Source organism: Xenopus laevis, chromosome 7S, assembly GCF_017654675.1.
Source record: "Xenopus laevis strain J_2021 chromosome 7S, Xenopus_laevis_v10.1, whole genome shotgun sequence".
Lineage (NCBI taxonomy): Eukaryota > Metazoa > Chordata > Amphibia > Anura > Pipidae > Xenopus > Xenopus laevis.
In genome coordinates, this window is record NC_054384.1 from 28,579,223 (window position 1) to 28,606,708 (window position 27,486).

Genomic DNA, 27,486 nt, shown 5'->3' on the forward strand with positions numbered 1-27,486 from the left:
CAAACTCACTCCCCAGAAGCCACCAAGATAATAGAATGTTAACTAATTATTCTGAACAGATGCTATGATCTGTGAATCTAATTCCACACCAATAGAAACCTATCGCTGAACATTTTTTGTTTCTCACCTTAACTGGTATATTCAGGGGTATCCCTGAATATACTTCACCCTATTCGTTTGGCCACAATGTTTAATTTTTTCTAACCTGTACTTTGTAATCAATGTTCACATTTCTTATGTGTATTTCTGTTTTGTTTTAAAATTCAAATACTTGAGAAATGTTTTTGCTAAATATCCCAAAGATAAGGATTTAGGGGGTCATTTACTAACAATCAAATGTAATTTTTTTCCACGAATCTCTTAAAATATATTTTTAAAAAAACTAAAAAAAAAAAATATTTATTAAGTGGAAAAAACCATGTAAACCTCTAAGACTTCTCCAAGTAAAAGCAGTTGAGGTGCTAGAGAAGTCAATGGGAGCTGAGCTGATCCTATTGGACCATTTTAAATCTATTCAGACTTTTTAAAGTTTTCTGATTATATCTCACTTGACTGAAAAACTAAAATTTTTTCGAGGTTTTCAAAGCATTCATATTTTTTAGCACATCGTTCAAGGCTTTTTTTTGTTTGTACTTTTTGATTTGGATTTTTAATACATCTCATAAGATTCGTACTTTTGGGGGTTATTTACTAAAACTAGACTTTTTCTCACTCTGTTTTAAAAAAAAAAAAAGAAACGATCAAACGACCAAACTCAAATCCCCTTAATCCACCAATATTCTTTTTTTAAAAAAAATCATCTGAAAAAGCATCAAAACAAAATTGAGCAGCAATTTAAATCACTTTTTTCGAATTGACGCACTGAAAATTTGACTTTTTCAAGTTGTCGACCTAAAAAAGTCTAATAATCTGGATTATCAAACAAAACACACTCCAAAATCAGTGAGAAACCTGAAGGTAAAAAACATATTTCAGTTGTTAAAGGAACCATTTCCCATTGGTTTCTACATGATTTCGACATGCTTTAGCTGAGGTATTTTCGAGATTCAGATTTGGAGCATAATAAATGTTGGAAAATTATACTTTTTTTCCTGTAAAAATTCAAAACTCAACCAGAAAAATGTGAAGTTTCATAAATAGACCCCTTGCAGTAGGTGAGTTTAGTCGTGGTTTCAAAACCACTAAAATCCGACTTTTAATAAATATGACTCTAGGGTGGTTATTTTCTAAACTCCTAATGCAAAAATAACAAAAAATTCAAGATTTTTTTTTAATAAAATCTGAAAAAAATCACGAATTTTTCGGAATTTATTAAACCCCGAGGATAGAAAAGTCAGAATCTGAAAATCCGGCATCTCAGACCTGTCGAGGTTGCATTATATTATTTTCTTTTTATCGGAGTAAGAATTTTCTAATCTTATTCATGCAATAGGTATACCAGCCTGTGTGAGTTTTAATAGGAGGCACACAAAAAGAGCATATAAAGTAATACATTGTTTCTAAGCTAGTGCAAAGAGTACCCTTTTTGCCTAAACAATTAAATGAGATACAGCACACTTAGGGCCAATTGATCTTTAACCTGGGTTTCTTGGTGTGTCTAGGTCTCACCATATGTGGCCTTCAGGCTGAGCCCTCCTTCCATCAAGCTCTGATCCCACTCTCACCACTATTTTAAAGGTAATTCCTTAAACTCTAGGATTGCCCCCTCTGGGGGGGTAGTGCTCAAAACAGTATATGAGGACAACCAGATATTTAGGAATGAACGTTTATTTACTTTCTTGCATATTCCTGGAGTTTTAGGAAAGTAGCCATGTTTTCATCTGTCTGTAACCTTGTTATGAGATAAGATACCAGCTTAATCAAATTTTGGATCCAAGAGGAGGGGAGGCATTATCACAAAGAAGTATTAAAAAAAACCACTGATTTAAAGGGAAAAATAATTTCTTCTCTGTAGAATTTCTAACTTCTGTCTCTTATTGAATGAAATTCCTGTGCGTGGCTTTTCTTACTTTAAATATGTTACTAATGCTGCATTGGAGATTCTGCTTTCTTTTGTCTGGATGAATTTTGTTCTGTGATTTGTTCTTATAACCATCCTTAGCCACAAATTGTCCTAGTTTAATAACCATTTAAAAAAAACAAACAATTATGTGAGCATTGCCTCTTACCTTTAGGATAAGGATTGGTAAAAACAGGCAAACATGCACATTTCAAGACCAAGCAAAGCAACAACATGATTACAAACTAAAGTTGGCCATTGACGTGCAGATTTTAGAATCTTATTGCGCGAACGATGTACAGCCCTATCTCCCGACCTGCAACTAACCATTCTGATTAATGGGTAGCTATCACGAAAATGAAAATTTATATAAGCTTCATCATACTGAATTAAGAAACTGTCTAAATACAATCAATTCAAAATTCTGCATTGTTTCTGAAATAATCAAGTTTACAGGGGTGTAACTACAGAGGAAGCAGACCCTGCGGCTGCAGGGGGGCCCAGGAGGTACAGGGGGCCCCATGAGGCTCTCATTGATGAGCAATTTGAACATATATTGGTAAAACAGGACAAACACTGGATATGTTGGGGGCCCTAAAATTAATTTGCTGTGGGGCCCAGCAACACCTAGTTACGCCACTGCAAGTTTATCTTCACTATCCCTCTCTCAGGATCTGTTTCTCTTCATTCTGTGTTCTTGCAGCAGTTGGGTGTCAGATAGTCATTGACAGTTAGATCCATTATATCTTATAGGGGGGGCTTCCTTTCCTAGCAGATGAATTAAGGTGGCCATACACGGGCCGATAAAAGCTGCAGACAGACCGTGTCGGCAGCTTACTGGCCCGTGTATGGGGCCCCCCGACGGGCTTCTCCGATCGAGATCTGGCTGACTTTCTCGATCGGATGGTACGAAAAATCCCGTCGGATCGCGGCCGCATCTATTCGTTGATGCGGTCCCACGATCCGACCGCCCATTACTATTCGTTAGGGTGGGCATATCGCCAACAAGCGGATATCTCCGTGTAGGGCCACCTTTAGAGCTCGCTCTATAAAATCCCCAGACATCATGTCTCTCTACATTCAGAATGTGTGCAAAAATGATGATGAAGTGAAGATGAACTTGTTAACGGTACAGAATTTTTAATTGATTGTATTTACAAAGTTTCTTATTTCGGTATGCTGAATAACTCAACCATCAGTAGTGCATTACAAACTTCCACTTCTGTAGAAATCAGCAACCCACCTCCCCACAATCAAAAATAATATATATATATATTATATATCTGTAAAAAATAGCATTAATACTAATTGTAAAAAAAATTTAGAAAGCATCCAATAAAGTTTAGTGTATTTATTTGTATAATAATGCCAGGTCCTCTTGTTAGAAATTGTGTCCATGTTTCCTTTAATTGCTGCTAAATTATGATACTATTTGAATATTCCTGTCAATATGTTCCCATAGCCATTTTTATGATTATGGCATGATAAGAAAGAATATACACAAAGAGATTTGCTGGCACTTATGTGTGGAATAATATTGTTAATTATAATGGGACAGTGTGCAATATATTATAATGAATAAATCCACGCCATTTGCTCAGCAGAGCCACTTGAAAACAATTTTGTTTGCTCACATTGTAAATCTTAATACAGGTATAAATACCCAAAGTCTAAAATAAAAACAAATATCTTCCTGGTTACCAGCAACATAAATTATATACAGGGATAAAAATGCCTGAAAGTTTATTTATTATTATTTACTTCCTCTTATTTGTTTGTTGCAATCTGATTGTTTTATAGTTACACCTCCATTATTTTACTGTTGCTACTGCATTCATTCAGATGAGGGTGACTTTAGTATACAGTTGTTTGCATTATTTTAAGTTTCAAATATATATGAATAGGTATGGGACCTGTTATCCAGAATGCTCGGGACCTGGGTTTTCTGGATAAAGGATCTTTCTGTAATTTGGATCTTCATACCTTAAGTCTCCTGGAAAATCATTTAAACATTAAATAAACCCAAAAGCTGATTTTTCCAATAACGATTAATCATATCTTAGTTTGGATCAACTACCAGGTATTGTTTTATTATTACAAAGAAAAATGAAATTTTTTTTTTCAATTTAGATTATTTAATTGTAATGGAGTCTATGGGAGATGGTCTTTCCATAATTCTGAGCTTTCTTGATAATGGGTTTCTGGATAACGGATCCAATACCCGTATTACTCATTTTAAAGCTACAGTAGTTGTAATTGATATTAAGAGCAGAATCTGTCCATTTACATTCTCTGAAACTACTGGTTCTGACTCATGAAACAATGTATCACAGGCTGACTTCTACTTGTTTTTACAGTCAGAACCAGTGGTAAAACAAAGGGGTTAATAAAGACTGCATTCAACTATGCTTGCATGCTTTACTTTGTGGTATGCTTGGACATTTCAAACTGGGCAAGACAAAGGCCTGAACAAAAAAAAACAACAACACATACCGGTACTATATCTACCTTGCTCTTGGTCCAAACAGATGGATACCATATAGGATCAGCTCATGTATGGCTGTTGTAAGGCTGCATTAAACACAAACCAATCACGTGGGGCTTTGTTTAGGCATCAGAAAGAACATGGCTGAACACCGCAAAGCTGATAGCAAGTACACTTCAGTACTTTAAAGTAGGGATGCACTGAATCCAGGATTCGGTTCGGGATTCGGCCAGGATTCTGCCTTTTTCAGCAGGATTCGACCGAATCCTTGTGTCTGGCTGAACCGAATCTGAATCCTAATTTGGATATGCAAATTAAGGGTGAGGAGGGAAATTGTGTGACTTTGTCACAAAACAAGGAAGTGAAGAAAATCCCATTTTTTCCCCCTTCCTGTCCCTAATTTGCATAAGCAAATTAGGATTTGGATTTGGTTCAGTATTCGGCCGAATCTTTCACGAAGGATTCGGGGATTCGGCCAAATCCCAAATAGTGGATTCGGTGCATCCCTCCTTTAAAGATACTGTAAGAGTTTTACAAAATAATATGTTGGGTCAAATCAATAATTTTTCTCTTCGGTTTTACGGATCTTTTGACAGCCAACGTTAAAGAGTCACTCAACTTTAGCTCTAACTGTGCGTTGTCATAATCTTTGAATCAGTGCAAAGTTGCACTGTCTTGTGTTGCTCTTTTTGTATATCAGCATGCAGTAAATATCCAAAATAACTAATATTTTGTTATCTATTTGTAGGTAGCAATAATTCACAGAATCAGATAAGGAGTAAATCTTTCTAAGAAGCTGATATTTCTGTAGATAAACAGAAAAGCTTGTGTTTGCAAACGTCATTGGAAAATAGTTTTACAAACTATTTTAAGATGCATGCTCTGCAGTTACCTGAATTTAGGGACGAGCTTAAAATATACCATAAATATAGAATATAAATGCCATGATACAAAGCAGATTAGTAATTAATTCACATTCTTATTACATGGCTGTTCACAAACCAGTGCAATTAGTATCTGACTTTAATAATCAGTCCTATAGCATCAGCTTTTATGACGAACAAACATTATTTTCTGCTTGTTGATTTGTGACGACCCCGAAGCTAAGCTGCTCAACAGCTGCTCAGAGCCCACTGCACATGTGCAGGGTCACTGACACTCCTAACAAAATCCAAGATGGGGTGCTCCTGTGACAGATTTGAAGGACTTAATTATTACCCTTTATAGAGATGTTGAACCTGTAGATGCCATTTCTAGCCATATTCATTTTTGGGTTTAGCTTTCCTTTAAAATCCTTCAAAACATATTGGTTCCCTAGTACTAAAGAAAACATAATTTTTCAACAAGATTCAAGCCTGAGGGAGATTATTATAATTATTATTATTAACTGCATACTGTAAATCAATACAGAAGATTTGAGAAACACGGATACAGGTATGAGACCAATTATTCAGAACGCTCGGGCCCTAGGGTTTTCCGGATAAAGGATCTTTCTGTAATTTGGATCTTCATACAAGTCTACTAGAAAATCATGTAAACATTAAATAAACCCAATAGACTGGTTTTGCTTCCACTAAAGATTAATTACAGTATATCTTAGTTGGGATCAAGTACAAGCTACTGTTTTATTATTGCAGAGAAAAAGGAAATCATTTTTAAAAAATTTGGATTACCGTATATACTTGAGTATAAACCGACCCGAGTATAAGCCGAGGTACCTAATTTTACCTACGAAAACTGGGAAAACTTATTGTCTCGAGTATAAGCCTAGACACAACTACAGCCCTGTCTCCCAGCAGCGCACATTCTGCCAAAGTGACCCCCACAGCGATCAACCGGACTTCTTTTTAAAGTTGATGGTGACAGAGAATTGCCAAACGGATTACTGTGTGCATTGTCCCACTGTCCCACTACCATGTGCAGAGGGTGCTGTTTGATATTGCCATCACTGTTAATCTTTCGTATAACCAACAGAGGGCGCTGTGTGATATTGTGATAACTGTTAATCCTTCATATAACCAACAGAGGGCGCTGTGTGATATTGCAGTCACTGTTATTCTTTCATATAACCAACAGATGGCACTGTGTGATATTGCAGTCACTGTTATGCTTATATATATCCAACAGAGGGTGCACTGTTATTCTTTCATATAACCAACAGAGGGCGCTGTGTGATATTGCAGTCTCTCCCCAAGCGAACTGTTGGTATAGGAATGATTAAAAGTGACTGCAATCTCAGCTACTGCCCACTGACTCGAATATATACCGCCCCCCTCTAGTTCCGTTTCTGATCAGAACAGCAGCAGGGGAGGGGTGGATTCTCCATCTACGTTTCTCCACAGGCCGAGATCTGGCCCTAGCCTTAGGAGGTGGCAGTCTCACAGTATGGGGAGTACTCTATTAAGCAACTTTTGACATCTCTGCACCTTTAGATCCAAGGTGGCCTCATTAGTTAATTGGAGCATAAAATGTAATCATGTATGCACTTGCAGGTGTTGTTAGGTACCATAAAATGGATGGATTCACCCTATATCTGCCCCTACTTCCCATGTGCACCTCACATCATGCAACAACAGGGACGTAGAAAGACCTAGAAACATCATCTCTGCCTGTTTGCCTTTTTCAGATGGGTTAGAACGGGTCTGTGATTGGCCATTTGGTAGTCCCCTATGTGGATTGGCAGTTCACCTGGTTTTTATGAAACCAAAAGTTGCCTCCAAGCCAGAAATTAAAAAATAAGCACCTACTTTGATGCCATTGGGAGTAGCATCCATGGGATTAGTGAGCAACATGTTGCTTGCAAGCCACTAGTTGGGGATCACTGAACAAGCTCTACCCCACTATTGGGGGAATGTAATAAAAGTTTGAAAAAACGAATTCGGAACAATAAGAATAAAAATTCTTGCAATGTAATATTCTTCCTTAAACTGTTATTGCATTGCGAATTTTAATTGTGCGCTTTTAAGAAGTGCTTGAAGGTGTCGTAATCTTTTGGAGCAAACATAACTTTTTCAGGAGGAAGTCTTATTACATTGACTGCGCATCGGCGCAAGCTATAAAATTTGCAAGCGGTCTTCCACTGTTGGAAGTGTCCGGGTTTGTGAAAGCTATATGTAATTCGCGCAAAGCAAAATTTATTCGCACAGAGGCATAACTTTTGGCATTGCGAATATTTTTTCAGTTTCTGACTTTTATTACATTCCCCCTTATGACTCCACACCTAAACATACACTTCTATACACTATAAATGCTGCCTCTGTGGTGCCCCCTTAGATTATTAGATTATTAGAGACATAAATCTAAATAATCTCAATAAATAAGATCTGCATTATATATATATATATATATATATATATATATAATGCAGATCTTATTTATTGAGATTATTTAGATTTATGTCTCTAATAATATATATATATATAGACAATTACAAGAGTCCTCAGCACTCAACCCATTATCAATATATTTAAGCAGTGACCAGCTCCCTGTTGTAGCTCCCACCCTCTCCAACTATAGTCAGGTGATCCCACTGGTGTCTAATAAAAGCCAAGTTTGGGAGTTTTACTTTGAAAGCAGCTAGTAAGTTGCAGGTAAAACGTATTCGTCCCTTTTATAAAATGTATAATGAAACTATAGAATTCTTAATGAATCAGATGAAAATTGAGCATAGGACTGGCCAGATATGGGATGACTTTGACGTAGTTGGCCATCTTAAATATATTGCAATATATGGACAAACAATCCCTGTTTTGTTTAAAGGGTAAGGCATTTTTCAGTAGCAGTATGCACAAAATGTCTCTGTCTATTGATAATGGGTTGAGTGCAGAGGACTCTTGTAATTGTCTATATGTATTTTGTGGTCACAGCCTCGCTGCACCCCCGCCTAATGGTTTTAAAAACTAGTGGTGAGCACAACTTTCCCTTGTTATATATATATATATATATATATATATATATATATATATATATATATATATATATATATATATATATATAAAATTGTTTTTAAACTTGTATCATCAGAATTTTCAAGGCATTTGTTCAAAATGTACACACAGCAGATTTGAATCTGCACAAAGCATTCTGTATGGCCACACAACACATGCACAGTGTTTCCAAAGAAGAATGAACCACAAGATCTGTTTAACTAAAGAAAAAGTTTGCCCACAAGTTCAACAAAAACATTGGCATCAATCATGCAACCATGCAAATTTGCAAAGGAGGAATGCTGTATGCAAGGTGTAACTGCATTTGGAATTGGCAATTTTAAAGGTAGATACACTCCTGGTAACTTAATTAGCCAAAATTCTGATTTTTAAATCAGAATTTCAGCTCTTCTAGTGCAGAGAGTGCAATTGCACTCTCTGCACTAGCAAAGGGCCTCCCTTGACTCTCTACAATAAGCACAGGGTGTGAAGGGGGCTGCATCTGAAAGGCCACCTCAGGTGGCGAAAAGCACAAAAAAAGCCCCTGCTTCTTATACTTTAATATATTCACCAGGACTATACACAAGATAGTAAACCAAAAGCAGTGGACAGTTGACATAAAGAAATGGACATGGAAGGGCGTCTAAAAACATATTCACAGCTTTGGTGTACATTGCTCTCCAGTATTCACAGTTAAAAAAAAGATTACCACTGTCCTAAATGTGAACAAGCGAAAGCCAATTCAATGTTTTTTTCAATGGAGTTGTTCATTTATTAGAAGATTTTTGATTCAGATAAGGGGCAATGTGGTCCAGCACATGGTTAATTATGTAACTTTGTCCCCAGTGTGGGCAGTTTGGGGCATGACTTCTGATGGATATACTAAAATGACAAGGGAAACTAAGAGGTTGTTATTAATGCTAACGGCAGTGGCTAAGAAGTCAGTACTGCAGGTTTGTATCACATATACCCCACCAACCTGTAGGCTATTTTCATAGAAATTGGTTAGGGCATGCTACTGGATTATGGATTGGGTAGAGACATCCCTAAATAAGCACAATTTTTTGAAATTATTGAAACATTTATTAATATTATTCCACAAATAATGAAAAACAAAATGTATACATGCTTCCAATTCCAAATGACTGATTGGTATATATTACGGACCATGAGCGGTGACCCACCTATATCTGTGCATATGAGGTGAAATGTAGTTGTACACTGCATTTTAGCCAGAGAGATCTCCTGTACAAAAATGTTCCTATTATTGCAAAAGATCTTGGCACACCACAGATAGTCTGTAGAAACTGTTTCTACTTTTTATGATTATTGAAGTTACTACTATTTATGATTCAAGGTTAATCTCAAACAAAGAATAACATGTAAATTGTATGGAATGACTGATTGAAATGTTTATGACCTGTCCTAAGTTACTATAGCAAATGTTATCCTGTATAGCGTCACAAATTGAGAATGCATCATGAATAACTGTGTATTGTTATTGTACTATTATGATGACACTTCTCCATGGAGAGGAAATTACCTTGTAGAACTAGTGCTTGAAAAAAATTGGAAAAAAGAATGAATAAAAAATAAATATATAAATATATATATAAAATACATACACATATATATATATATATATGTATGTATCCAACAGCAGCCGCACTCTAAGATGGATTTTCTGTATAGCTGTGTGTGCTGGATCAAATCTTTAATGTAAATTCTTAACAAAGAAATGCGGTTCTATGTTAAGAATTATATATATATATATATATATATATATATATATATGGTGCAGCCCTAGTGAAATTCATATCAAGTAATAAGTCATTAACAGGTTTACAGAAGCAGAAGAATAATAATTTTTTTTTTGTTAAATATTAACAAATTAGTTTTAAGATACTGCGTGGCAGTGTCATGAACTGCTCAGTCTAAATGTTATTTTTAGCAGCAGCAAAAGCCATTTTAGGGATTTGCAGAGTATCATGGCAGAGGAAGAGTAGTTGGTAAGTTGTATGTGCCTAGCAGAACTATTCTTCAAAATATTCGTGTAAGTTCCTATAGGTCACATTGATAGTTTCTGTGCTGATAGGGATTCAAGTAACTGTTATTTAAAGATCCTACACCTAACTTTTGTCATCCTAACCATCCCTTCTCAGTTCGTCAGTTAGAAATTCTAACACTAAGGGGGTTATTTATTAAAACAAACCCCTTATTAAAAACAAAACCCTTATTAAAAAAAACTACCGCACATAGACCCCCTCCCTCCTTACCCCCCCTAGCTGCTACCCTAGGCAAATGCCCCTAAGTTTTTACTTACCCCGCGGTGCAGATTCAGGCAGGGGTGGATTTCAGCTGAGGGCGCCTGGAGGCCAGTGTCCTCCTGCGCCCCCTCCCTTCCTGAAGATTACGCGCACATGCACATACTATCTGACTGGAGCGTTAAGCGTCTAGCGCTTAGTGCTCCAGAATTGAGCACTATTACCCAGGCCCGGGCCTTTGCATTGCCGCAAATCCGGGCCTGGATTCAGGGATCGCAGTTCACCGCAGCCCTCTTCTTCCTGCGCTTCGTCAATTTACATCCAATTCAGCGCATGCGCAGTTGACGCAAACCGGAAAATTGCTCCAACTGCGCATGTGTCGCTCCGCCGGTCTCATTCTCAGGTTACCAAAAACCCGGAAGATGGCTGCTGTGAACTCCGATCCCTGACTCTGCACTGAGGGGTCAGTAAAAAGCTAGGGGCATTTGCCCAGGGTAGCAGCTAGGCTGGGGGTGGGTCTATGTGGGATGGGGGGTAGGATTTTTTTTAATAAGGGGTTTATTTCTCCTTTAAGGACCGCTGCAGCACAAATATGGCAGCCCCTTACAGGAACATAATTAGCTTATGTATAAGCACTTGAAAAATACTTTTATGGCAAAATTGCAAAGAGCAGGCAAAGATAATGTTATGATTGTTGTAAAAATACATTTAATTTCTGGTGTAAGTAATTTTTTAAGGTATTGTTGGGACAATGCTGTGTTAGCACAAATTGCTGACAAACAAAAAGTGAGCCAAGTTAATAGATCTGGGTTTTGATTAGGAAATGAGAGTGGAAAGGAGTATTGTCACTGTAGAGGTGCTATCATAAAACCATATAAATTGATTAGTTGGCCAAGGGAAGCAGTATACATAGAGACAACTTAGGTACCTATGGACCAAGCCTTGGGGAACCCCAACAGAGAGGTAAGGGATAATATGATACGCCATTGTTAAAGACTGATTTGAAAAAGTAAAATTAATACCAAGACAGGGCAATGTGACAAAAGCCATGAGGAGGGAAAGAGTGGAGAAGGAGGGTGATCATTGCTGTCTAAAGCATCTAGGAATGGATTTTGTCTTTTGCAGTTAGCTTGTCTTTGGTGAGTCTTTGGTGTTTAGCAGTGTCTGTAGAGTGTTGTGACCTTAAAGGTGAAGGAGTGAAGAAAAGGTATAATCACTGGCTGGTGCCAAAATGTTAGGCACTCCTCAGTGACTACAATCACTTACCTGAGACCTCAGGCCAGTGTTCCTGTTTGCTGAAAACTGTAGTGTAGGAGAGCTGTATCTCCCACTCAGCTCCAGTGCCAATTTTAGACATTAATGTACAGTGATGAGATATGGTTTGCAAAAAGCCTTTAGAATATTGTTTTTTCTGTTTGATTTATATATAGGCACCCAAGGACCAACCTGAAGCTGCAAAACTAGGCACAGGCCACATACCCTGTTTTAGTCAGAAAATAGTGCCACCAGAATTTTTTTACTCATGGCAATTTTACAGATAATAGCATACACACTGCAACTGCTTAGTACAAAGCCTAAGCCAAAGCCTTGAAGAACAGTTACAATTAAAGAGCTGGTTGACCTTTAAGTTAACTTTTAGTATGGTTTTTATTTATATATATATATTTTTTTTAATGATGTGCTTTCTTCTTCTTCTGACTTTTTCTAGGTTTCAAATAAGGGTCACTGACCCCATCTAAAAAACAAATGCTCTGTAAAGCTACAAGTTTATTGTCTTTACTACTTTTTATTACTCATCTTTCTATTCAGGTCCTCTCCCATTCATATTCCAGTCTCTTGTTCAAATCAATGCATTGTTGCTAGGGAAATTTGCAATCAGACTTTTGCAGTCTGGAGAGCTGGTAATTAAAAAAAAACAACTCAAAAACCACAAACAATACAAAATAGATACCAATTTGTCTCCAGTATATCATTCTCTACAATTATTCATTACATGCTAAAAGTTAACTCAAAGGTGAACCAAATTATTCAATATTCCAAATTTTAAGACAAATAAAAAAAGGCAAAGCACATTCCTTCTTTTATTACCTGTTTTGTTTTTTAACATAAAAAAGAAGCTGCCATATTGCTTGCTATAATAGAGATATTCTCTATTCGCTCTAAGAGGAAAGAACCCCGAAGTAAGTGTTACAAAGCTGTTGGTCTACAGATGCAAGCAATATATCAGCTCTTACTCATCTGTATAAATCACACATGCAAATGAAGAATAGTTTGCTCATGTGAGAAAAACATGCAGCCTGACCAGATCTTAACTCATATTGTCTAAATACTTGTCTAAATGACTAAATTTTTGTTATTCCTTTAGTGAAGCTGGCACATTTCCCAATAATGTACATTATTTCCCTTTAGCTACGGTTACTTGAATTCCAAAATTACTGAATATTAAATACATTATTTATTCTATATTATGTAATGTAAGTTATATATTCTATACTATGTAATGTATTTTAAAAGGCACACTTATTGCTAAAGTTACCCTAGAGAGAATAACATTTTCAAAAGAAAAAGATACAAGGGGCTCTAAAATTATTTTTGTAAGTAAACCTACAGACTACACTCCTACTCCTAATATTATCTTTATAGCCCCAAGTTTACACAGCACTTTAGAATTGTTCATCATTCATATCAGTCACTCCCCTATGGAGCTTACACTCTAAAGTCCCTATAATATTTATCATATTCATAACATAATATGATAATCTTTCGTGAAAACGAGGAACAAAACAGGATTATCACCGCACATTTTAAAGTCCCAAGACTCTGATCAGCTATAAGCAAAAATTACTCTAAAGAAAAAAATGGAAATATCTTTATTTTGCTGACATAATTTTTATGTAAATGCATTTGCAATTTATGCTTCGCAATGAAAGCAATGAAGTAGCAGGAGAGACTGATCTTTGGACTGTTAGCCAGTGTTGAACAGTTTCACTGTGCTGAAATATAGAAAGGGGAACTCGACTAAAGGAAATGTCTCCATTTTCTTCTGTCTTTATTTTAAAAAAGAAAAAGAATGCAGTACATACCTCGCCTTGACATTCTTTCTAGAAGCAGTTATTCTTTCCACCAGATGATTTCTACAGGAGCCTTTTTATGTCTCTCTCCCTCAAGGTACATTTTGCCATTTCCAGGTGTACATTTGGTCCCAAAATAATGTTTTCTTTAAGGTGTCCCTCTCAGCTGTGCCAAAAAAGCAGTTTCCAAGCTCTCGTGTCTGAATGCCACACAAGGAAAATCCAAGTTGTTAAATACCAGAAACAGAGACACCTGCCTGTGTGCCAACGCAAGAGCAGATAGTGATAGCAAACTTGCATATACAGTACTCTACTTCCTGATTTCTCTAAATGCTCTACTTCCTGCATTGTGTCTTAAAGTGGCTTATGACACATACAAGTTCTCTGTCCAACCCCACTGTCATTGGTGAATGAAAGCAGATTGTCATACTACACCAATTTACAGGAATACAAGGAAAAAACCCTTTATTTTGATATGCCAATGTCACCATTTAAGCTTCACAGGCAAAATCCATACAGTGACCTAACTATACATTAAAAAGATAAGTAAGCCTGTATTTCATATAAGACCTGTTACAGGCAACAAAACATAAGGGGTATATACAGTGAGCTTACCCCAGTAGCTAGCATTTGATTGCAGAGCCAACTGAAGAGTCACTCTAGGCAGAGCAGTAATTTTAAAGAGTTACTATAGTGAAAATGAAAAATGTATATAGGCTCCGTCATACTAAAACAAGAAACTTTCTAAATACAATTTATTAAAAAATTCTGTAGTGTTTCTAAAATAATCAAGTTTATCTCCACTATTCCTGTCTCGGGATCTGTTTCTTTTCATTTTCTCTTTATGCAGGAGCTTAGTGTTCAGATATTCAGATCCAATATATCTTATAGGGAGGACCTCCTTTCCTAGCAGATGAATAAGAGCTCATTCAAATAACTGATTCCAGTACAAACAAAATCTAACAAAATTTGCCCCATAGTTTCTAGGTTTGTTATTAAAACTGCAAAAGATGCACAAATATGCACCAACAGGTTTAGGAGGGTAGATGTTTACATGTTTCTACAGGGAGTTTCTGTATGAAAGAAATACACATTCAATCTACCCTGGATATAAAATATCCCAACAAGGGTCTCTTCTGCATCAGAAACATCAGAAACCACAGCAGCTTTCTGCAACACTGCTTTTGATATTCAGCAGCTTCAAGACAAGCAACATGACAGTCTATTTTTAAAGTAAGGTTTAGAGGATATATTTAAATGTATAATTCCTGTTTAACTTCACATGAAAGGCATAAGGGCTCTTTTACAACAGACACAAAGCGGCATGTATTTTGCAGACAATGAGCCATGCCAGCCTCAAGTTGCACCTGACACTCACAGATGCAATGCTTTGTGCTCTCTGAATAGAGTGCATTTTCCCATCTATGCATATTGGTACTGCACACAAATGGACAGCACATGGGATGCAACATTCTTGCATAAGACAAGAATTTAGTAGAGGACTTCTCTGAGCCAGATGTAGCATTAAGTGGATCTGGCTGAATCCCAAAATAGTGCATCTCTAATAAAAGGTGCAACCTGTACAAAGCAGTAGCTCGCAACTTTTCTGCATCAGTTGCCTGGCAGAACCAAATCCTTTTTACCCCTTCCTAAATTAGGATTTTGGATTCTGTTTGGGATTTAACTGAATCCTTCACAACGGATTGAGGATCTGGCTGAATCCAAAAATAGTGCATCCCTAATTAAAGGTGCAACCTGTACAAAGCAGTAGCTCACAACTTTTCTGCATTAGTGCCAGATGCAAGTGCTCTTTGTATTTTGTGCTACTTGGATCCAATTTCTGCTTTTTGCATTCATAAAAGTGTTATTAATCAGGCCCCGTTATGTCTACAAGAAATATAATGAAGAAATATAGATTAGTTAAAAGCAGGAAGTCAACAGAATAAACCACATACAATTTTGTCCAGTTGGTGGAAAAAATTATGATTACGAAAAGTGGTTTATGAGGATGTAGAAGATGAGAATATGAATGAGAGATCTAAGGAGACAAAAATACTAAAATGCATTGGGCAGGAGGACACTGACATGTAATGCCATGTAAAGAACCCGAAAGTTGCAATAAATAAACAAAGACAGGTATGGGAGGGGAAGAAGAAAATATTAGCGTCCTTTACAGCACAAAGCATGAGAAAGGAAGATGTACTGAGTGTGGGAGGGGGAAGGGTGAGAAAGTAAAGGTGATTGTGGCTAAAATGTAAATTATACTAGAAGTAGTTTCTGTATTTTGGTTAGCATTTTCTCAGTCCCGTGGATTAAAAAAACCCCAAAAAACAATAGATATGAATATGGTGAGAAGAAACAATGGTGCTCATATAGACAGCAAACCTTATACAGGTATGGGATCTGTTATTCGGAAACTCATTATCCAGAAAGTTCTGATTTACGGAAAGGCTGTCTCCCATAGACTCCATTATAATCAAATAACCCAAATTTTATTTATTATTTATTTTTTCCCAATAATAATAATAATAATAATAATAATAATAATAATAATAATAATAATAATAATAATAATAATAATAATAATAATAATAATAATAATAAAACAATAGCTTGTACTTGATTCAAACAAAGATATAATTAATCCTTATTGGAAGCAACCCCAGTTTATTGGGTTTATTTAATGTTTCCTTAGTTTTAAGGTGTAAAGAACCAAATTACGGAAAGACCCGTTATATGCAAATCCCCAGGTCCCGAGCATTCTGTATAATAAATCCTGTATAAATCTGTACTAGAGAAACTCTTGAAAGAAAGATTCTTCTAACCCAATATCTGTGAAATTGGTGTTGAAGGAATGGTGTTCCACCACCTTTGCAATCTACATGCTCTGTCTCTGCTCACTCTTCTGCCTATAACAGCCTCCTTTGGCTTTGGGAGGAGCCCTCAGCTACTCAGATGCCGCCAAACTTTCACGTGCGCCACGTAACCACGTTGTGCGCACACTAACGTATAGAAAAAAATTAACATTTGTATGCTCAGACTGTGGGCGTACCTGCGATGGCAATGATGGGCGTCCCCACCCCTACCCCACTAGACCACCAGGTAATCTTAAACTGGCCATAGACGTAAAGATCTGATCGTACGAATCCTCGATTTTCGGACTGTGTGTGGAGAGTCCCGACATTTTTCGTCCGTCTGAGATCGGTTGTTTGGTCGATCGGACAGGTTAAAAGATTTCTGTCGGCTGCAGTTAATATCTCTGCATGTATTGCCGATCGTACGATTTTCAGAGGGAGACTGTCACTAGCTTTGGTCAGACATAGCTGTCGTACGATTGTTGTCAGAGGCAGAACATCGGCTGATCTGTTCTTTTGTACTTTATTTGATCGGAATGGTTAGTGGCAGGTCGGGAGATGGGGAAGTCCGATCCTACATTGATTCGTACGATCGGATCTTTGCGTCTGTGGCCAGCTTTACACTGAGCATGTGAGGGTTACAGACTCTTTTCAAGATGGTGACCCCCTGTGACAAGTTTGAAGTCCTGGATCCTTACTGCTATTGAGAAGCTGAAACTTTAGGCTGGTGCAATAAGTTCAGTATATAAAACATGGCATTTTTAGCAATGGTATGGTAATCCATATTACAGAAAGATCCCTTATACAGAAAACCCCAGTTCCCAAGCATTTTGCATAACAGATTCCATCCCAGTACAACGTATTGTGTATTATAACATAGGAAAAGGAAATCATTTAAAATTAATTATTTGATATAAATGGAGTTTATAGGAGATGTCCATCTCATAATTTGGAGCTTTCTGAATAACAAGTTTCAATAACAAACCCCATACCTGTAATAACCACCATGCCATGGCATTGCAAAACAGGAGAGTTTCTGTGGCTGCCTGGAGGCAGGGATAAGTGAAACGATTGTCCAGTATGGACCCATATAGAACATTTATAATTACATATATATTTATATGTAATAACACTGGTCTTTATTTTCCCCAGAGGCAAGTATTATTAAAGTATTAGTGCTAGGAACATAGACCTCAAGCAAACCATAACCAACAGTTGTAATATGAATTAGTGGGACTCAGTGGGACTGAGGTCAGACTCAGATAACATACCCTATTTTTATAACTGGTTATTTGAAATGCTGTGTGGTTACTAGAGTCAGTTACCCCCATAATCGGAAAGCAGAATACAAATGCATCTTGCCACTTATACCTGTGGCTATGTTCTTTCAGTAACTAATATGCATTGAGGTCTACCAGTCAGAATCCTGTATGGCTTATACCACCAAATTCTATTTTTTGGCCTCTGTCTACAAACATATGACTTATTTCCAGAGAGAACACAAGACAGCCCAGTGGAGGATGATTTCTGGTCAGATACTGTAATCCTGGTCAAATACTGGAACTAACTGGGGGCTTTATTCTTATATTTTACACTAAGTTTTGCACCAGCACTTTCTGTTTCTGGGACAGTGGAGCTGTGGTTTTTGATTTAGCATAGCTTTTTAATAGTTATAGAGAAGTTCCACTTCTGGCTGCAGAAAACTGTCTTTATTCTTTCCTCTCACGGATACCCTTTAGATCAGACAGTGCCTAATTAATTCTCTATCTGAGAGGTTTTGAATTACTGTAGCACTATGGTTCAGCAAAATAATTCTCCGTAGGGAAGATACAATTAAACATCAGTTCAATTATAATTAAAATGAGCTCCATTTTTTATCTCAGTTTTTAATTCTAAGGTTTTTCTACCAGCTCTTGTTTCTGTGGTCCAATGGAGCTGAGATTGTTCAATAGCAATGGGGAAGTTCTTGTTGTTACTGCAGCACTCTGGTTCATTTCCATGATACTCTTTAGATCAGTTAGTTTAGCCCAACTGAGAAACCCTTCTCTCCAACTCATCGTCTTGTCTACTAAGGGGCAGATTTATTAAGGGTTGAAACGTAAATTTGAATTCAAATTTTAAATATTTTTTTTGGTGTCAAAATTCACACATTCGAATTTTAATCCTCCAATTCAAATTCAAATTTTAATGTGCGATTTACAGTATCACACCCTGACCATGGAAACAGTTCTAAATCTGTTATTAGTCACCTAAAACTTGCCGAGATCATTTACAAGTCAATGGGAAAGGTCTGTTGAACCATTTGAATATGTTAATTCCTGACATTCGAGTGAAAATTTGATTCGAATTTGATTAGAATTCGATTTGAATTTTCAGGTCGGGACTATTCGATCGAATATAAGACGTTCAATTTTTTTCTTCAATAACTCCCCGTTTGAGTTGTGAGTATATTTGAATTTGAATTAAAAAATTCGCGAAGTGCGGCGAAGTTACGCCTGGCGCAACTACGAATCTTAGTGAATTTGCCCCATACACTTTTTAAAGTAGGTTTTTGGCTTACTGTAGATCCAGACCTTGGGAATGGAATAGTCACAAAAATGTGTAGGCCCTGTATAATTGCCAGAACCATAATACTATGCCACTTATGTATAAAACGTATTGTGTGCAGATAAATGCACTTTAACAGAAGCAGGAAAATATTTTGAGCATGGTCCTGTGCACCTGAGGAAGGGGTTGTCCCCAAAAGCTTGAGCCACATTTCTGCTGCAATAAATGCTTTAAAGGCAGGATCCGAATTATGGTGTGCTTCTTTTTCCCGTTTTTCAAGATATTGTTTTGGGCTCAGAGCAGCCTGGGATTGAATGCACCCTGCACAAGTAAGTGGTGTGCTGAAGATAAAATTGCTCATGGTTCTGTGCCAAGCATTAATCATTGATTTATAAGATTTAGTACTAATTTCAAATGAAATAAGGTAACACTGTCTTATTGTAACCTCTGTTCAGTTCCCTTTTTGATACAACAATAATTATTTAAAACCTAATATGTCTCTCTGACTGCTCTGACAGGCACAAACAAGGTTCTATTGTAGTGCCTCGACTTCATTCTACATTCAAATAAAACTCATAGATCTCTCCAACTTGTGATTTAAGCTTTATGTTAAGAACAAAGGGGCAGATTTACTAGGGCGAATTGTAACTAGCAACCGCTTCGCACCCATTGCTACACTTCGCCAGGTGCAAATGCGATCAGACTATGCTAATTCACTAAACTGCGGAGTTTTGTAATGGGTGCCGAATGCTGGCGAATTTTCGCTAGCATTACTATGGCAATGCGAGCATTTGATAGTGAAGATGCGCTAGCGTTCATTTCTGCCTAGCGAAGGGAACTTGTGCTCCTGTCAATTTGCATAGGGCAGGAAATGTAAAGTTGTATGGACGTCTTTACGTTAAATGTTGATGCATATATTTTCAAATTACTCTTTTGCAGGCAATCAGGCTGAAAAAAGGAAAATACGCCAGCGTTTTTTGGACTTTGATGTATTTTCAGCTCACAGATTATAGTGTAAGTGACAGAAGATTGAGGAAGATCTAGCTACTTTAATGCATTTTGCCTGGTCTGAGGTGGCGAAGGCGCCTGGCGAGTGCGAATGACCGTCAGCGCCAGTCTCTTTCACTAGCGAATTAGCGCCTGCGCCCATTAGTAAATCGCGATGTCCCTGCGGGCGGTAACACTAGCAAAATGTCACTAGCATTAGCCACTTTGCCCTTTAGTAAATCTGCCCCAAAGAGTGAAGGATTTTAATTAAACTAACTGCACTTCCAGCTGCGTGTGACTTTAGGTGTGGCTATAAGAAGGCCATTCGCTCAGTCTCACTTGTACAGAGGTTAGACTAACGTATAAGCACCCAAAAGACCAACTCACACCCACAAAACTTGCTGCCGACAATTTGTCTTGGGATACCTCAGTTTGTTACACAACAAACAAACAAACACATTTGGTACCACAGTCACCAAAGAGTTAACTAGCATAGGGGTAAATTTATCAAAGAGTGAAGTTCCGCCACTAGAGTGAAATTCCGCAGCTCTCAATTCATTTCTATGGGATTTTGAAAGGCGTATTTATCAATGGGTGAAAGTTCACCCTTTGATAAATACGCCTATAAAAATCCCATAGAAATGAATGGAGAGTGGCGGAATTTATCTCTAGTGGCGGAAATTCACTATTAACTTCACTCTTTGATAAATATACCCCATAGACCAGCGTTTCCATTCAGCATGCAAAGAGTTAAGGCACACAGTAACAGGCTAGGGTTCTTTTGACGAATCATAGACAAAACGCATTAAATGTTATATTTACTATTATATAAGGTATTGCAGTGCACATATAAAAAATATGTTACAAAAAGGAGATGAAGTAAAATAAACAGCAACAAAAAGTTTGTAAAACCTAAGGGGAAAACATAGACAGCCTATACTTTCTAGTCTTGGCTACTTTCAGCAAGAGAATCAGTATGCAATGATTTTCAACCTGTGTATTTAAGCAGGCTGATTTCTTATGGCACTAGCCTTAGGGCAAGGGTACGCTGAGCATAGACTCCATTGCACTCAGCCTGGATATCTTTTGCAGGCTGAGATAAGCAGATCTGCTCCATGCTCCGTGCCCCATCTCTATTGATTTTAATGAGATCTGCTAGCGTGCAGTCACACGCAGTGTAGTGATGCGGAGATCAACCCACAACGTTAAAGGAGACGTTTCTGGGCTGACCTCCGCTCCATGGTGAGTGACTGCATGCAAACGGAAACCATTTGGATGGATGAAGTTGCGGCACAGAGCAGATCTGCTTTTCTCAGCCTGCAAGAAATATGTAGACATATATGTACACATGTTTGATTCCAGACCTTAGTGAACAAAGGCCAAATAGAACAAATGCAAATTAGAAAGATAAGGAAAAAACAAACAATAAAATTTAAAAGATTTTGGCTGCTGGGTTCAGTGATCTGAAAGCTGGAAGGTGTCAGAAGAGGAAATAATTAAAAACTGATAAAAAAATATAATGAATACCAATTCATAACTTGTTAAGAATAGGTCATTCTGTAACATACCAATAGATAACCTGATAGTGAACCACCATACCTCCCAACATTTTGTAAGTAAAAAGAGGGACAAAAAAAAAAATTTCCGCACGTAGCGCAGCAATTTTTTTAACCACACCCCTTTCTGTGGCCACACCCCCTAATTACCATGTTTGTTTTACAAAATTTGGCAGGTTATGAAAGCTTGAAAATAGTTCTCCTTATCTAAACTGTGTTTTTGTGTCTCAAAATTGTTACAAAGTATCTTATTTGCACCTGTTAGCTGTTCTGGGCTCTCTGCTAAAAGCCAATTAAGTGAGAAACTTTGTTTCTTTTTCTGGCTGTTCAGTGCATAGAAAAGAGGGACTTTCCAGTACAAATGAGGGACTGCGGGTTGAGCTGTCAAAAGAGGGACTGTCCCTCCAAAAAAGGGACAGTTGGGAGGTATGAGTTACCACCCCTTTATCAATCATAATAAGAGTATTTATCAATCACATCATAATAAGAGTAATAGTGAACACAGAAAGATGACATTATTATGACGTAAAGAGGTTGTCTTGCATTAAAGATTGAAAGTAACCTAGCAGTGATTAAAAGTACTTAAAGAAAAAGTCCCAATGTGCATAGGCGGATTTTCAATAAGGCTTGGGGAGGCTAAGCCTCCCCAAACCTGTCTGGCACCCTAATAAAATTTTAAAAAAACTTGCTCCCTTACTGACCTGCGCTGCGCTGCTATTTTAAAAGGAGTGGAAAGCTTACTGCAGTCCTTCCCGGTTCTGCTGCAACCAGCTGTGCTCTGATTGGATCATTCTCCTCATGACTCCTCCAATCAGAGCACAGCTCTCTTGACAGACAGTAAAATGTACCAATTAAGGCTACAGATGTAGGTGGGGCTGGAGAGATCTTATCTTATTGAAGGGACTGTAGAAACGATGTGTATGCTGTAACCTTTGGCAAAGCACCCCACTAGCTCATGTGCTGCACATTTCATCCCACTCTCACAGGTTCTAAGGTACTATACTGTTTACCTTCTGAAAGCTGCCTCACTTGCTGGATTTAACATTTTGTCACCTAGCATCAGTAATATTCCTACCACCCTTGCAGTAGTCCTAAATTAACTCTTTTCCCCTGAAAATTTTTTTTTGCGTTTTGGGGGTTTTTGTTTTTGCAATTTTTTTAGTCATTGTTTTGTTAATTTTTGGTTAGTTAAGGCAGAGTTCTCATGAAACTGCCTGGATAGGCTATAACCCTATGTTTCAGTGTAGCGTGACAATGTGTGTGTGTGTGTGGGGGGGGGATCTGAATGTCGGGCATCAGTACCCACTGTATATAATATGTCTGGGTGCCTACCTACTGCTTTTCACTGTATGCATCTCACTGCATATAAATGTATGGGGTGTCACTGTCCATTACATCTCACTGCATATAATGTCCCTGGGGTGTCAGTACCCACTATCTTCCTGTCAGTAAAAAAAAAATTCATTTAAGCTAACTTACCTAGGACACAATGCTTTAAAGGGGTGGTTCGCCTTTCAATTAACTTTTAGTATGTTATAGAATAGCTAATTCTAAGCAACTTTTCAACTGGACTTCAAAATTTATTTTTAATAGTTTTTTAATTATTTGCGTTCTTCTTCTGACTCTTTCCAGCTTTCAAACAGGGGTCACTGACCCCATCTAACAACAAATGCTCTAAGGCTACAAATGTACCATTATTGCTACTTTTTATACCTCATCTTTCTATTCAGGCCTCTCCTATTCATATTCCAGTCTCTTATTCAAATCAATGTATGGTTGCTAGGGGAATTTGAACTCTAGTAATCAGATGGCTGAAATAGCAAACGGGAGAGCTGCTGAATAAAAAGCTAAATAACTCAAAAACCACAAATAATAAAAAATGAAAACCATTGCAAATCATCTCAGAATATCCCTCTCTACATCATGTTAACAGTTAACTCAAAGGTGAACAACCCCTTTAATGTGCCAACAGTTTATACTTTTTTTTAGCCCTTAGGGTTAAAAAATATAGTAATTGTTGCAGTGTTTGATTTAGGCTGAGAACCCATACAAACAAACCAGATTTCAGTCTACAGCACATTTTCAATTTAAAAATGATTTCAATTTAACACTCCACAAAACAATGTCCCCTTTATTAGAATTAAAGGGAATAACTGTGAACAAAGACAGATGGATAACCCCTTTTATGTAACCTAAGTTGGAATCTCATGGAAGTGCCCGTGTTAGTACTTTTACATCCTGAGCATTTTAGAAAAGCACTACCACTACCAAAAGCACTATCGCCTGCACTTCTGCACAGTTTTCCTGAAGGTTAGTAGACACTGCTTGAAGTGGTTTGGGGGGGAACAATAATTTTTACGCCAACAGATCAATGTCTGAGATTAGCTTTAGGTCCCTCTTTAGCCTCCCCAAACAAAAAATTCACCCTCCGCCTATGCCGATGTGAAAAACCTAAAAAGGTTATTGTCACACCAGTGATACGTGGGCCAGACCTACAGCTCCAGGTGGAGGTATCCAACCAAAGGAGAAAACGGCAGGCATTTACAGATCCCACAAACAGGCATGTAAAAGAACTGAGAACTTCATTTAGGCCACAAAGTAGATTAACACATAGCAATACGTGTTTCATGCCAGTAGGCACTTAATCATAGGCTGTGGTTAAAAGTAACCCTGTGGGTGACAAACCTCTTAGTGTACCATTGCCCTCAAAGTGAACTGCCCTTTGAAAAATGTATTACAAATACTTTGAATCCCTTGGGAGGCCACCTACAGTGGAGGATCATTTACTATGCCTTTGAGCAGAAGTGAAAAGAATGGGTGCTCATGCAGGATGCACTTCTGCTCAGGGAACTGGCTACATTCTGCATCATGCATAGCATTCCCTAATTTGCATGTTAGGAACACCTATGTGTTTCCCTTCTCCTGCCCCCATGAATACTGAGCTGCCAAACCCAGACAGAAATGTATTCATCAGGTGGCTACAGAGCTGCGCTTCAAAACTGTTGACCATCTGGGCATGCATGGGAAGTCAGGGATGGGGAAGAAAGTTTAAACAGATAATCTTGTGATCCTAGTGGATCAAGATTATCTGTCTTGTTGGAAAATTTCCATTGTTTTGCATAAAAGAAGTCAAGTAGAGCTGTAGCTCCTTTCTACTTCTTGCTTTTCCGACCTTTCAGGTAACCACTTATGCAAACAATAGAAGAAGAACAGAAGTTGCCATATGCATGTATGGCCACACTTATCGGAGTAGCGGAGAGGAATTTCTAAATTTGTAAATATTCCATACAAAGAGAAAAAGTGTGTGATATGTAAATATTTTTCACATATTGAGGCAGTTTGTCATGTGCAAAAGCCTACAGAACAGACAGGGAAAGTGTATTACATGAAATGTCCATTCCAAACGAAGGGAAACATGCATTTTGTAAATGCCCACACCACACAGAGATTTAACTAGAAATGAACATTATTATTATTATTATTATTATTATTAATAACACTTTTTTTTTTTAACATTTTCTTTATTGTATTTTAAACATCCAGTTAATAATACTTATTTTTAAAGCGTCAACATATTTCACAGAGCTGTAAAATAAAGGGGTTTAGACACTGAACATACACAAAACAAAAACATTTTTAATTTACACATGTTTAGTTTCCTTGTAAAGAAGAACTAAAATTTCCGGATTATTGGTTTTAGGCATACAAGAATGCACAGTATAAATGTACATATGCCCATATCTGTACAGGCCACTGGCACATTACTAATAGAGTTTCTATGGACAACTTAAATAAATACTAACTGTATGTGATGTAACACATGTAGCTAATATATGTATGAGAAAAAAACCCATAAATTATGCTTAATATCACGCAACATTCATTGTTTTTGTTTTTACTGCTGCATATTTATTTCCCTTTCTGATACCAACATGTAACATTTAAATATCTTGCATAGTGAAACGTTGAAGTGTTTACTTACGGAGATTATGAATACTTCCTTGTCGTGAGAAAAATGAGTTCCCTAGCCTTGCTTTTCAAAGATCAAAAGGCTTGGCTCACGTTTTGTATGTGGCATTCTTTGTGTGCTATCAAATAGACTACAAAGCAAGTGAAACCTGAAGGTTTCTGGCAAATATATTATTTTTTTTATCATATAACAATATATTATGGGGTTAAGATGATATCATGGGGTTAAGCTGATAAGCCCAATAAATATTGGTGTAATGTGAAATACATACTTTTTTATACAGTTGGTGCCCCCAAAGTCAGGATGCACATGCTCATCTTTGTGATAGGGTACAGGCAACAGTAGATAGTTTGCCAATTGTGTATAGCAGTTGTGTAACTATAGTGGTCTGTGACACATTCAGTTACATTGAGTAGGAGAAACAACAGCCTGCCAGAAAGCAGTTCCATCCCAGTGCTGGCTCTTTCCGTGTTTTAAATTATGGCTGCTTCACCTGAAAACTATGCAAACCTTTTAAAGGTTATTGTCTAACCTTACATAAAAGAGAAAGAATTGTGGCAAAAGAGGCAATACAGGTTAAACATTTGTAATTTAATAAAAAATGTAATGTTGTTAGTAAAACTAAAAACTATCCTTTAACTTGATGATTCACCACAGCAAGCACACCTTTTTCAAACATGAAAAATCAATAAATAATAATGGCAACAAATACAAGAAAAAAAAAGGAGGCCATCACCATCTACTGACCAAACATCAAACTGCAGTGCCCTAAAACTAATAGCATGAACTGGTTACACAAGTCTGACATTAATGGCTATAATACAAAAGGTAAATGACATACCCCTTCTGGCTTTCTAACGCAATAGGAGGCTTATGATATATATATAAGGAATATTGTAACCCTGTTTCCAATGAGCAAGCCAAGAGCACTACAAAACTAAGACAATCCCTCCCTATCTTTATTTAGGGTTGAGGAAAAACTAAAAATACAGTCAGGACTACTAGCCAAATCCATAGCAAAAATTAAAATATAAAGCCCTAGTGGTCATTTAAGTTGCTAATATTTAGCATTGACATACTCTTGGTTCTCTAGCAGTAAGTATAACCTTTTTAAATATGTATAGCACTAATTGCAAGTAACATGCCCAGGCACAAGATCTGATGTTGCCAGACATGCTGCCCACCAACCTTGGTCTGCTTTGCACTTACAAACAGGAACGGGTGACCCATGAGGATGTTCCACTTTTTTAAAAGGGGCATGGAAATTTCCTTTTCCTTAAACTAACTGATGACTGTACTAAATACATAATTTCTTCCTGGTAACCAAGAAGTTCATCCTAGTCAGTGGTAAAGGTTTGGGATCCATTATTCTTAAGTCCGTTATCCGAATTACTGGAAGGTCATCTCCCATAGACTCCCTTATGTGAGTGGTAGATCACTTCACCACGCTGGCAATTGGAGCAGCAATTGCATGCTAAACAGGAGAAGGTGCCATTTTTTATAGGTCTGAATACTTGCTGTGTATCCTTGATTTCTCCAATATCTGATCTAACTAAACTCGACCCTACTGTTTTACTCTTTTTAAAGGCCATAATTGGGGGTGACTTGAATTCTCGTACACCGGGGATACCATCCCTCAGTAACCCCCAATGTTTCTGCACAATCTTAGTAATCTGTGAAGACAGAGGGTTATACCTAGAGACAAATTTAGGCGCTCACCCTCCTTCGGTTTACTTGTCTGCCTCCTAATGGGGGCTTCCACCTGAGCCCGCTGTTCCTTCAATAGGGCTAGTGGGTATCCTCTCTCCTGAAACTTAATAGTCATC

General features: G+C 37.4%; 1 protein-coding gene across 4 annotated transcripts in view; it reads right to left on the reverse strand.

Annotated features, from left to right (window-relative positions):
- pik3ap1.S (phosphoinositide-3-kinase adaptor protein 1 S homeolog) overlaps positions 1-14,084 on the reverse strand; it is a 64,885-nt gene extending 50,801 nt beyond the window's left edge. For all 4 annotated transcript variants that reach the window (XM_041571057.1, XM_041571056.1, XM_018242068.2 and 1 more), the window contains exon 1: positions 13,758-14,084. In XM_041571057.1, the coding sequence (XP_041426991.1) occupies positions 13,758-13,770 (13 nt within the window). In that variant the 5' untranslated portion in view covers positions 13,771-14,084. The remainder of the gene's footprint in view (positions 1-13,757) is intronic.
- Between the last annotated feature and the right edge of the window lie 13,402 nt (positions 14,085-27,486).